Here is a 14,212-nt window from a genome sequence, read left to right as displayed (position 1 = left end):
ATCCTATTAAGCTAAAATCACCAAGATGTATAGTTTATGATTAATACATTCATCAAGGTTAATCGAAAATAGACCATTTGCAGCATAAGAGTTGGGCATTTATTCTCATTAGTTTTTCAAATTTAACCAATGCTTAGTCTCCAGAGATTTCAAAATGCCTTTAAAAATTGAGTTATTTCTTCAAAAACAAGTGGGGTAAAATAACAACAAATGAAGGTTAAAGAAAATAATCCCTGAAACTACTTTAGCATGGTTAAAGGTATCTGATAAAACAAAAAATAGTGCAGGGGACGGGGGGGTCGATAATTCTAGTTACTTTAGGATAAAGTTATTAGCAATTTTCTAGAACTACATTAAAGTTCTCAACTTTTTCAAATATTTTGCCTGGAAAAAGTTCTTACTAAGCACTTTGAAAATATACAGATCTGACATTCAAAGGGATGAAAATAACTGATCTAGTTAAGCAAATGGCTCATAGGCAGGTTAAAAGCCTCTTGTTGAACATTATTTTTAAACTGGACAAGGTATTTCCTATTTGAAAATATAAATATAAGATTTCAGGATCAGCTCCAACACATAAAGTGCTTGGATACTGTCACTCCTGTCCTTACAACAAAAAAAACCCCTGAACAAACTGCCAATCAGCAACTTTTATTAGGCTTATCAGAGAATTGAGGACACAGGGCAAACTGAACTCTTGAAATCTGGAGAAACAGGCAAATACAGAGAATCACATCCAAGATCAGCTTACCTGGAGCAGAAGGTGCTGGAGTTAATACACTAGTAAGAAAACTTAAATCGTAATTTTGACGAAGGCTTGTGAGTAAGAACTCCTGGGGGTCCAATCTTAGGAGAGCCTCTATACTCTCATGGCTTTACCTCCAGGAACCTCACCAGGTTCTGACTGTGAAGATACAAAAACAATCTCCTCCCTTTTTGGGTAAGAGGAAGAGAGAAGTGACGATTTTGAAATACACCCATGGGAAAAAGTAACAGTTTTGAAATAAACCCAGAAGGTTCTCCATAGCAAAGGCCAACACTCCAAGGGAAAATATACCAGAGCCTTCTGTACTGTCCTGGGAGAGGGGAAATTAGCCAACACAGACTTCTCTAGACTTGTTTCACCTAAAGGAAGCAGGGGTTGGGGGAAGGCTAAGAAATACTTCTGAAGGTTGCAGTCCAGGGCTCAGGCCCACCAAAAGACTAAGACTTGGTCCTAAGATTATAAAACACTTGCCCTTCCCCACACTCTACCACCACGTCACCAAGGTTCCACAGTAATCCAATAACAGTGGATTACAACAGAAAGAGTTGCAAGAAACAGACTCTATTTAAAAAGGACTTCTTAGGGAAACCCAAAGATAATGGGGCAGAAAATTTTAAAAATAAAGACACTGGAGGAAACTGAAGCCTCTGGCATCTACACCTACAACAAACATTAAACACAGTCTAGCTCCTAGCCAAATTAACATGAAACCTTATACTACAGGCCTATTTACCTCCATTTCTATTATCCAATATATCCTACCTGGCTTTTAAAAAACACTAAAAAGTATGCTAAAAGGCAAGGGAAAACAGAGTGTGAGGAGATTAAGCAAGCATCAGAACAAGACTTAGATATGGCACAGGTTTGGGGATTACCAGGGATAATTTCAGACAGGGAATTTAAAACAACTATGATTACTATGGTAAGCACTCTAATGGAAAAGGTAGACAACATGCAAGAACAGACAGGTAATGTAAGTATATACAACTCTAAGGAAGAATTAAAAGGAAATGCTAAAAATCAAAAACACCATAACAAAAATGAATAATACCTTTAATGGGCTCATCAGTAGACTGGACATGGCCAAGGAAAGAATCAGTGAACTTAAAGATATGTCAAGAGAAACTTCCCAAATTAAAATGCAAACAGAAAAAAGAATTTTAAAAAGGAGAAAAGAATATCCAAGAACTATGGGACAATTACAAAAGGTGTCACTGGAATACCAGAAGAAGAATGAGACAAAAGAGAAAAAATATTTGAAGGAATAATGACTGAGAATCTTCTAAAATTAATGACAGACACCAAATCACACATCCAGGAAGCTCAGAGCACACCAAGCAAGATAAATACCCAAAAACTCTACACCTAAACATATCGTATTCAAACTACAGAAAACCAAACACAAAGAGAAAATCATGAAAGAAGCCAGAGGGGAAAAAAACACCTTACTTATAGAGAACAAGGATAAGAAGTACATTTGACTTCTTGTCAGAAGCCATGAAGTGAAATATTTAGTGTTGAAAGAAAAAAAAACAGCAACCTAGAAGGTATTCAGTGAAATTATCCTTCAAAATTGAAGGAGAAATAAAAACTTTCTCAGATAAACAAAAACTGAGGGAATTTGTCACCGGTATACCTGCCTAGTAAAAACTGTTTTAAAAAGTTCTTCAGAGAAAGAAAACGATATAGGCCAGAAAGTCAGATCTACACAAAGAAAGAAAGAGCATTGGAGAAGGAATAAATGAAGGTAAAATAAAATCTATTTTTCTTATTCTTAATAGATAACTGTTCTAAGTAATAATAGTAATAGCGTATTTGCTAATTATAGCAAATGGATAAGTAAAATGAAAGGTACCTGTACTATCTGAGAAGCAGAGTAGAGTTATCCGGTAGTGGACTTAGATGATAAGTTGTAAATATACACTGTAAACTCCAGAGCAACAACTAAAAACCCTTTTATAAAGAAATGTGATGGATATGCTAAGACAAGAGAGAAAACAGAATCATACAAAATGGTCAACTGAAACCAGGGAAGGTAGAAAAACGGGACCTGTTATTGTTTAAAAAAAAAGAAGTATAACAAACAGAAAAGTTACAAACATGGTTCATATTAATCCAAGTATATTGATACTCACTTTAAATGTGAATGGCCTAAATATACCAATTAAAAGAGATTGTCAGAGTAGATTTTAAAAACTCACATTAAATATAAAGATACATCTAGGTTCAAAGCAAAGGGATAAAGAAAGATATACCATGTTAATATTAATCAAAAGAAAGCTGGAATAGCTATATCAGTTTTAGACAAAGTAGACTTCAGAATGAGAAAAATCATCAGGGATAAAGAGGGGCATTAGAAAATGATACACTCTCCAAGAAAGCATAACAATCCTTAATATGTATGCACCACACAAGACAGCATCAAAATATATAAGGGGCTCCCTCTGGGCCTCGGTCCTCTGCCCGCGTCCGCCAGAGCCTGTTGGTGTCCACTGACCAGAGTCCGCGAATTCAACGCTCCGAGCCCGTCCGGACGGTCCCGACTCCCAGCTGTCTATCCTTCGAAAACACTAAGAATAATGTCCCTGCATCAATTTTTACTAGAGCCAATCACCTGCCATGCCTGGAACAGGGATCGTACCCAGATTGCCCTTAGCCCCAATAACCATGAAGTCCACATCTATAAGAAGAACGGGAGCCAGTGGGTGAAAGCTCATGAATTCAAGGAGCACAACGGACACATCACAGGTATCGACTGGGCTCCCAAGAGTGACTGCATTGTCACTTGTGGGGCTGACCACAATGCCTATGTCTGGGGTCAGAAAGGTGGAGTCTGGAAGCCGACCCTGGCGATCCTGAGAATTAACTGTGCAGCCACTTTTGTCAAGTGGTCCCCGCTAGAGAACAAATTTGCTGTGGGCAGCAGAGCACGACTCATTTATGTTTGTTACTTCGAGTCAGAAAATGACTGGTGGGTAAGCAAGCACATAAAAAAGCCCATTCGCTCCACGGTCGCCAGTACACCCTGGGGCAGCAAGATGCCTTTTGGTCAGCTGATGTCAGAGTATGGTGGCAGTGGCACTGGCGGCTGGGTGAACGGGGTCAGCTTGTTCGCCAGCGGGAGCCGCCTGGCCTGGGTCAGCCACGACGGCACCGTGTCTGCTGTTGATGCCTCAAAAAGCGTGCAGGTCTCAACTCTGAAGACAGAGTTCCTGCCTCTCCTGAGTGTGTCGTTCGGCTCGGAGAACAGCGTTGTGGCTGCTGGCCATGACTGCTGCCCCATGCTCTTTAACTACGACGACCGTGGCTGCTTGACCTTCGTCTCCAAGCTAGACATCCCGAAACAGAGCATCCAGCACAACATGTCGGCCATGGAGCACTTCCGCAACATGGACAAGTGGGCCACGACCAAGGACCGAAACACAGCCCTGGAGATGCTGCACCAGAACAGCATCACTCGAGTGTCTATTTATGAGATGGACAAGCAAGACTGTCGCAAATTTTGCACTACTGGCATTGACGGAGCCATGACCATTTGGGATTTCAAGACCTTAGAGTCTTCTATCCAGGGCCTTTGGATACTGTGAAGCTGAGCGAGCCTCCCAGATCCAGCATGAGGACAGACAGGCTGCACCGAGCAACTCCGCCATTCACATGATGGGGAGGAGAGCCAGCCTCCAGGAAACACTGAAGACGCATATGGCGCAAACCTTGCTGTGTGTTTTGTTTGAGTGTAATTGGTGAAAGTGTTGGTTTTTTAAAAGCAGCAGTGATTTGGGGTGGGTTTTTTTTTGTTTGTTTCTTTTGCTATTTCATTCCATTCTTGACCAAAGCTTCTCTTTAAGTAGTTTATTATGGAAAATTGTCACACTAACTTAAAGGAAGGGGTGGGGGAGGTATATAAATTGTCTGTTAAAAAATTAAATAAAAATACTGAACAAAAAAAACAAAACAAAATATATGAGGCAACAGACCTGCAAAGAGAAACAGACAAATCCACTATTATAGTTGGAGACTTCAACACCCCCTTTCAGTAGGCAAAAAAAAAGAGAGAATAAAGATAGGTGAATTGAATAGCACCATCAAGCAACTAAATCTACCTGCCATTTACATAATACTTCATCCAACAGCAGCAGAATACATGTTCTCAAGCTCACGTGGAATATTCATCGAGATAGACCAAATTCTGTACCACAAAACACAAATTAGCAAATTTTAAAGAATAAAAATCATACAAAGTATTTTCTCACACCACAATGGAATTAACCTAGAAAACAATAACAAAAAGATAGATGGAAAAATCTCAAAATATTTTGCCATTAAACAACACATTTCTAAATAATACATAGGTCAAAGAGGAAATCTAAAGAGGACTTTTAAAATATTTTGAACTAAATGAAAATGAAAATACAAATCAAAATTTGTATGATGCAGCAAAAGCAGGGCTTAGAGAAAAGTTTATAGCACTGAAGGCATATATTAGAAAAGAAAACAAACTTAAAATCAATAACCTAAGCTTCTACCTTAGGATATAAGGCAAAGAAGGACAACTTAAGATTAAGCAAATGGATAAAAGGATAGAACAATAAAAATTATAGCAGTAATCAATGAAATTGAAAACAGGAACTCAGTAGTGAAAAAAATCAATGGAAACAAAAGATGGTTCTCTGCAAAGACTGACAAAATTGATAAACCTCTAGCCAGGATAACCAAGAAAAAATGAGCGAAGACACAAATTATTAATATCAGAAATGAAAGAAGTGTCATCATTACCAACCACGTGGACATTAAAAGGATAATAAAAGAATATTATGAACAAATCTATGCCTACACATTTTATAATTTAGATAAGTGGACCAATTCCTTAAAAGATACAAAATTTACACAAGGAATAATAGATAATCTGAATAGGCCTTTATCTATGGAAGAAACTCAAACTATAATTAATAAACTTCCCAGAAAGAAAGTCCCATACCTAGACGGTTTCACTGGTGAATTCTACCAAACATTTAAGGAAGAAATTAAGGAAGAAATTCTCTACAATCTCTTCCAGAAAGCAGAAGGAGAGAAACACTTCAAAGCTTACTCTATGAGGACACATTAGGGTATTACCAATACCAAAACTAGATAAAGACATTAAAGAAAGGCAAACTACATGAACACAGATGTAGAAATCCTCAACCAATATTATCAAATCAAATCCAGCAATGTATAAAAAGAAATACACATCTCAACTACGTGGGACTTATCCCAGGTATGCAAGGCTGGTTCAACATCCTAAATTCAATTCATAATCAACAGATGAAAGTAAAAACACCACATGATCATACCAAGTGATACAGAAAAGCATTTGATAGAACCCAATACCCATTTGTGATAAATACTCTTAGCAATCTAAGAATAGAGAGAACTTCCTCAACTTGATAAAGAAACTCTACAAGAAACCTGCAGTTAACATCGTATTTAATGGTAAGAAACTGCATGCCTTCCCACTAAGCTCAGGAACCAGACAAGAATGTCCTCTCTCACCATCTGTATTAAACATTGTACTGGAAGTCATAACTAATACAAGACAAGTAAAGGAAGTAAAAGGTATACAGATTGGGAAAGAAGAAGTAAAACTATTTTGTTCACAGATGACATGACTGATTATGAAGAAAATCCCAAAGAATTTACCCCCCAAAAAACACTGGAACTAATACACAATTCTAGCAAGGTCACAGGATACAAAGCTAATATACAAAAGTCAATCACTTTCCTATATACCAGCAAGGAACTGGAATTTAAAAATTAAAAACAGTACCATTTATACTATCATCAAAAGAAAAAAAGTACTTCGGTATAAATCTAACAAAACAATTGTAAGATATGTATGTGAAAAACTAAATAACTTTGTTGAAAGAAATCAAAGAGAAAAAAATCAAATGGAGAGATATTCTGTGGTCATTGATTAGAACACACAATATTGTTAAGATGTCAATTCTCAACTTGATCTACAGATTCAGTGCGATCCCAATCCTAGCAAGCTATTTTGTGGATATCAACAAACTGATTTAAAAGGTAAAATAGAAAGGCAAAAGACCTGGAATAGCCAACACAATACTGAAAAAGAACAACAAAATTGGAGGACTGACACTACCTGACTTTAAGACTTACTACAAAGCTACAGTAAATCAAGACAGTATGATATTGGTGAAGAACAGACACACAGATCAATGAAACAGAACATAGAACCCAAAACTAGACTCAACACAAACACAGCTGATCTTTGATAAAGAAGCAGAGGCAATCCAATGGAGAAAGAAGTCCTTTCAACAAATGGTTGAAATAACCTAATCAAAAAATGGGCAAAGGACTTGACTAGACATTTCTCCAAAGACATACAAATAGCCAAGAGCACATGAAAAGATGTCCAACATCACTAATCATTAGTGTCATGCAAATCAAAACCACAAAATGATACCATTTTATATCAACTAGGATGGCTACAATTAAAAAAAATAAGGAAACAAGTGTTGGCGAGGATGTGAAGAAATTGGAACCTTTGTACAGTGCTGGCAAGAATGTAAAGTAGTGCAGTCACTGAGGAAAACAGTTTTGTGGTTCCTCAAAAAAGTTAAACACAGAATTACCATATACCTAGCTAGCATTTCCACTTCTTGCTATATACCCCAAAAGAACTGAAAACGGGGACTCAAACAAAACTTGACCACAAACGTTCACAGCAACACTATTCACGATAATCAAAAGGTGAAAACAACCCAAATGTCCATCCACAGATAAATGGATAAACAAAATGTGATATGTCCATACAACAGAATATGACTCAGTCATAAAAAAGGAATGAAGTAATGATACAGGCTACATGGATGAACCTCAAAAACATTACACTAAGTGAAAGAAGTCAAACTCAAATGGTCACAAATTGTATGTCATTCCATTTATATGAAATATCCAGAATAGGTAAATCTATAGAGAAATCAGATTGGTGTTTGCCAGGGATAGAGAGAGGGAAAAACAGGGAGTGAGTACTTAATGGGTATGGGGTTTTCTTTTGGGGTGATAGAAGTGTTTTGGAACTTGATAGAGGTAGTGATTGTACAATATTGTGAATGTACTAAATGCTACTGAGTTGTACACTTTAAAATGGTTGGTTTTACATTACGTGAATTTTACCTCAATTTTTTTTTAAAAGAAGGTCACAACATTGTAAATCAACTATTCATCGATTAAAAAACAAAAAAAGAAGATGGGCCTATGAGGCTTACTTCCTGGCTCTACCACCTACTAACTTGTATGGCCTTCAGGAAATTAATCTATTATATTTGAGCATCAGTTTCCCTCATGTTAAAGGAAGGTAATTCTTTCTAACTTTTATAGTTGCTATGATGATCTAAAGAGTAATGAAAATAAAGCACCTAGCATAGGACTTCCCTAGTGGCACAGTGGTTAAGAATCCGCCTGCCAATGCAGGGGGACACGGGTTCGATCCCTGGTCCGGGAAGATCCCACATGCCGTGGAGCAACTAAGCCCATGTGCCACAACTACTGAGCCTGCCCTCTAGAGCCCACGGGCCACAATTACTGAAGCCCGCACACCTAGAGCCTGTGCTCTGCAACGAGAAGCCACCGCAGTGAGAAGCCCGCACACCTCAATGAAGAGTAGTCCCTGCTCGCAGCAACAAAGACCCAACACAGCCAAAAACAAACAAATAAATAAATAATTTGTATTTTTTTAAAAAAAAGCACCTAGCATCATAGCACAATGCCTGGAAGTTAAGAGGTACTTGAAACAGAGATTATTACTATTGCTTCTTAACTTAATTTCTCATTTATGGCCACTTGAATTATATTAGGAAGATATCTCAAGTTTTTTTGTCTCCAAAGAATTTAACTCTTCATATTTGTGAGAATGTCCTTCTCTTGAACTCAAGTAATCTTTCATAGTCTCAGTGGAGACTGTTTTCTTCTTTGTATTCCTTTTGGATGAAAAGAGAGCTATTCAGGCCAGTGATGGAACACAGTCAGGGTGAATAGATTGTATATGTCTCTGTATGTCCAGTTCCTAGCAAAGTCCACTTCTCCGTTCTGACAGTTGATCATGAACGAAGTAACCAATATAAAATTTCCTACTTAGCCAGCCAAAAGATTTACCCAAGCCCAGCTCAAGGGAAAAGTAATTTTCAGTGGAAGTTCCACACTTTATTAATTCTATTCCTCAAACTCCAAGAGCACCAAGGGCAAAGAGACAAATAGAAACTGAGATTGTTGGTCCACTGAGGCCACTATGCTGTTTCCACTGTATTCTCCTAGTTAGGGCTGCTCAGCATTAGAAGTCAGCAAACTTTTTCTGTTTAGGAAGGGCCACAAAATAAATACTGTATTTTAGGCTTTGTATGTCATACGGTCCCTGTTGCAACTACTTAACTCTGTCATTTTAGCGCAAAAGCATCCATAGAAAATACGTAAATGAATGAGTATGGCTATGTTCCATAAAATAAGAGGCGGGCCAGATTTGGCCCACAGGCACTCAAAAGATTTTTCTTAAACAAATATTTGGTTGAATTTTACTTTGTAATACCATGCCTAGAACACAGTGCTTTAAGTACAGGAGGTAGAAAAAAATTTTAATTTGATTTTTTTAATTAAAATGCTTTAACATAGGAAACAAACCTTTAAATTAAGAAATAGTGGGCTTCCCTGGTGGCGTAGTGGTTAAGAATCCGCCTGCCAATGCAGGGGACACGGGTTCCAGCCCTGGTCCGGGAAGATCCCACATGCCATGGAGCAACTAAGCCCGTGCGTCACAACTACTGAGCCTGCACTCTAGAGCGCGTGAGCCACAACTACTGAGCCCATGAGCCACAACTACTGAAGCCCGCATGCCTAGAGCCTGTGCTCCACAACAAGAGAAGCCACTGCAATGAGAAGCCCGCGTGCTGCAACAAAGAGTAGCCCCTGCTTGCCGCAACTAGAGAAAGCTCGTGCACAGCAACAAAGACCAAACACAGCCAAAAAATAAATAAAATAAAATAAAAATAAATTTTAAAAAAAGAAATAGTAAAGCTCAAAAGCACTGCAGAATATGAACTATAGTTTCTAATGGTATTTCAGGGGTGGGTTACTTTTTATATAAAAATAGATCCCCATGTACTACTTTCCAGTTACTGATTTCAACAACTGATAAAGAGTTATGCTTAACTATTTTAAAGTGTCCACTATACGGGCATTTGTTGATCAGTTCCTTTTCTTACATTTCCAGTGAATATATATTTCAGGCTGTGTAGAAAAATGATTCACACTCGTTTTTGGTTCCTGAAGTTTTAAAGTCACATTAAAGAACTAGTTAAATCCCTTAAGCAGAGACATTTATCAAAGACTAATGAAATTACTCATCTTAAGAAGATGTAGAAAGAATGTTCTTTCTCTCTTTTTTTTTAATGTTTATTAATTTATTTATTTGACTGCTCCGGGTCTTAGTTGTGGTGTGCAGGCATGTGGGACCTAGTTCCCCGACCAGGGATTGAACGAGTCTTAACCACTGGACCACCAGGGAAGTCCCAAGAATGTTCTCTTAAAGAAGGAAATAATTTTGTTTTATGATTGGCAGAAAAGGGGACTTTAAAGTCCATCTAGTGCTCCAGCCAACTCGGCCTCTAGACTGGGGGGCTGTGGAGTGGGGGGGGGGAACTGAGTCACTATAAGAAGGACAAATGAGGTAAAGCCTTCTGTGTAGACAATGCATGCAGAGCTAGTAGTGGGGCTAGTTCTAATTTGACCATTCCCTTATCTCATTTACTAAAAAACAAACAAACAAAAAAAATCCAGATTAGGACGATGAGGATAAAGGCAACAAGGAAGCCTGCAAAAGCCCCAGATTCTTCTGGTTCCCTGAAGAAGTCAGACTCATCCGGAAATTGACACGTGAGCCATTGTTTCTTTTACTGATAACAAGACAACAGAAACATGGGTAGTTTTTCCTATATCAACAGACTAGCGGAATTGGAAATACAAAATATTATAGTACAAAGAAGTACGATTTTGGTGAGACTTTTGTCGTGTTCCAGAGACTGTTCTACAGTCAATTGGATCAGCAACAAAAACCCGGTCAAGATAGGAAACCACACAGAAGTAATGGTTCTACATGAGTGCCTCCGTAAGAAGAGGCAGATGTTTTCCCCCATTAATGATTCCTACTATCTTTGTTCCTGACCTGAAGTCCAGTTTAACACTGACATCTCATTAATCTTCATAACCTGCAGTAAATTCACATAATTTCAGACAGTGCAATTACCTAAAAAAAGATTATGATAAAATAATCAATTAATACTGAAATACTTCCAGCTTCTTACAATCTTTATGAAAAACCCCAAGCCTCGCTATAATCTTCTTCAAATGCTAGAAATTCTGTACACAAAAGCAAGAAACTACATCTTATTTTAATTTAAATAAGGAGGAATAAAATGACAAAGTAAATAATATAATATCCCATATATTCTGTTTCTCATTGTTGACATCTTTTTTAAGTTTTAAAAACTCAAATAACATGTAAAACCTAAAACTAAAAATTAAGGCAAAACATGTTTTATTTAATGTGGGAAAAAACAAGTTTATTTTGGTCTAGTAGAAAATAACTGTATGGTTTTAGATGGCAACTATAAATAATCTGTTATATTGATAATGGTTCATTGACTTTTCCTCAAGCGTCTTCTCAAAATAGTTTGATTAAAAAAAAGTAACCAAATCATCATTCAGCTTTTTGGTGGAAAAATAAAATTAATCTGAAAAAGAAAAATGGAATCATTAATCCAAAATGCATATTGCTTCCTAAAAATGAAGGCTTATAACAAAAGACAAATTTGTGAATATTAAGTAATAACAAACATCCAAAGAATGCCTTTTAGTAGGGGAAAATATGGGTATTCCTAACTAGAAAATATTTAATCAAATCTACTCTTCCTACAACTCTCAAAAGAGAAAAATGACACAATCCAGATCTTCTCTATCTACTCTCTCCTTACCCTCTTGCAATTTGGCATTAATGTATCATTTGACTTAAAGAAGTCATTAATAAATGGCATTCTTAAATAAAATGGATTTTCTCACCCCTCAATCCTTATCATTATGGATCTTTTTTATGGATTTTTAACACTATTGGTGAATACCATTTTAAGAAAATCTTTCTTCCTTGCTTTCAAGAGGTCTACTCCCTCTCCTTTCAGTATGATCATTTTAAACACATCTTTCACTCTGCTCTGTACTCCCTCTTGGAAGGTTCATATCATTTCACACTTCCATCTCAGGTTCAAGGTAGCCATTTCTGGAGTCAGATCAAAGCCTGGTTTCACCACTTATCAGCTGCATAATCTTGGCCCCATTACATAGCCTCTCTCTGACTCAGTTTCCTCATATGTAAAATAGGGATGAGAGTGGGGATTGTGGGGATTAAATGTAAAACATCAAACAGAGTGCCTATCTACCATATATGGTAGATGCTCAATATGTGGTATTTACTAATATCAGGTTTGGTATTCTGTTGACATTTTATTCTTTATTATGAAAGCCAAACTCATTATCTCTCCCTCCAAACCTATACACCCTTTACAAGTTTCCCAGCCAGATAAATGATACTAATGCTTTTCCAGTTTACCACAAATCCTTGGGATCATCTTTAATCCCTCCACAGGGACCCGCCACTGTGCAAAAGCTCTCTACAGTGTCCTTCCTTTTTGGTTCTGTAATTTAAGTCAAGTTTATCATTTATTTAATACTTACAGCTGTACCCCAGTACTGGATTATTCACAGCTTTGTATAACTAGCTATTCAAGAGCATTCATTACCTACTACTTCAAAACAAACAAAAACTTCTCATAAGTCAACCCCGGCCATAGGAAAGGAACTACATGAATCAGCACTTCTGTGTCCTAGGCTCAATTAGCATCAATCTCAAACCTCTCTCTATCCTCTCTCTTGCCTCAAGTTCTAATCGCATCTCCCTATTTCATCTCCATTCCATTCTCCCTACTTTGTTGTGAGGATGACCTTTTTGAGTTTCTGGGAAGAAAAGTGTACTGTAAAACATGCCTCCCCTCTCACAGGCACTTCAAAGCAGACACATAAAGAAAAAGAAAATCAGCAATGCACATTTACAGGGCAAAGGTCCAAGCCAGAACTTCTTCCAAGTGCGAGTAATCATAAAGCTCCATAAAGAGTTTAATAGTCACTGCTAAGAGTGTTCATATACATGCCAATATGCATATATAACAATAAACAGAAGTTGTCAAAAAGAGAGTACAGTTACATTTTTCTTTTTTAATTGAGCAGCATTTATTTCAGTAAATTAAGAAGTATGATCTTTGGTCTGGAATAGCCCAACATCATATTATGTTCACAAAAGACAAGATATATCTGTTTATAAACATGACCTCTAAATTTCTTGCAACAGGACACAGATTAAAACAGTGACTTTCTTTCATACTTGTTCAAATACACCATATGCTAGGAATTATTTAATTGTATATACAATCATAGCCAACATTCTCAGAAAGAGATCAAATTTATGCATGTGATCACATATACCTGTGTAAGTAATCACAAGAGACCTGATTTATACATTTTTATAAGTATTTTATTAAAAATTTAAAAGGTATGCAAAATATATGGGCATGATCACTTTACACATAATAAGCACAAAAGGGAGGATTATATCCATTTTTGACTATAATATGAGATTTCATAGTTATCCATTCGTTTGATCCTAACGGGTAAATCTTATCAGAAGCATCAAATTCTCTATTTTTGGATAGTGGGGTAAAGATTTGAAGGTCTGATTCTAGCTGAAAAAAGGGTATACTGTAAGAAGTCTAATGATTAAACAGTTGCAAATTCTAGAAAGAATTTTATATTACTCTGAGTTCGGCACTAATTTATGCTTCAAATTTTCCATCCAGTGCTATCTTTTTAGGTACATGAAAGGAAAAAGCAACGATATTCAGACAGCTGGTCTGTAGGGCCCTCACTTAGTGAAGGGCAGTAAAAAAGAGGTATTTTTTTTAGATGCGATCTCATTTGCAGCAATCTCACAGGTTATTTTTTATCTATTCTTCTATCTATTCAGACAGACCGTAAGACATACAAGGGCAAGAAAACTATGGTTTATTCATCCTTGTAACTCAAAATGCCTTGCACATGGCCACTAAGAATCAGAGTTCACATTCAGAGTCGGTTTCCCAAGAGCAGAGATGCCTGTTCTCGTCCACTTTCACTCCGAGCCCATCTTGCTGGCACTAATAGCGTGTATTATGAGAACGAGGTACAGTTAACAAGCATGTTTTAACAAATGAGTAAACCAGATATATGGAAAGATAAAAACAATATATTCAACTAATAAACTTTATTTGTACATAAAAGGCAGGAGAGCTTAGATAAGGTCATGCATATGGTTGA

At 37.0% G+C, this 14,212-nt stretch overlaps 2 protein-coding genes across 2 annotated transcripts in view; one reads left to right on the top strand and one right to left on the bottom strand.

The window, feature by feature from the left end:
* The window catches only part of CDKL5 (cyclin dependent kinase like 5), a gene marked incomplete at its 3' end in the record, with an annotated part of 159,782 nt that overhangs the window by 113,210 nt on the left and 32,360 nt on the right, over positions 1-14,212 (bottom strand). The gene's annotated exons all lie outside the window — the stretch shown is intronic.
* Positions 3,346-4,297, top strand: LOC307069391 (actin-related protein 2/3 complex subunit 1A-like; the record flags this gene model as incomplete). Its single annotated transcript, XM_079727736.1, is given in 2 exon segments — positions 3,346-4,242; positions 4,244-4,297. Coding segments are annotated over 2 exon segments (951 nt in total).

Source organism: Hyperoodon ampullatus (genome assembly GCF_949752795.1).
Source record: "Hyperoodon ampullatus genome assembly, chromosome: X".
Taxonomy (NCBI): Eukaryota; Metazoa; Chordata; class Mammalia; order Artiodactyla; family Ziphiidae; genus Hyperoodon; species Hyperoodon ampullatus.
This window is presented reverse-complemented; position numbering and strand designations above follow the sequence as displayed.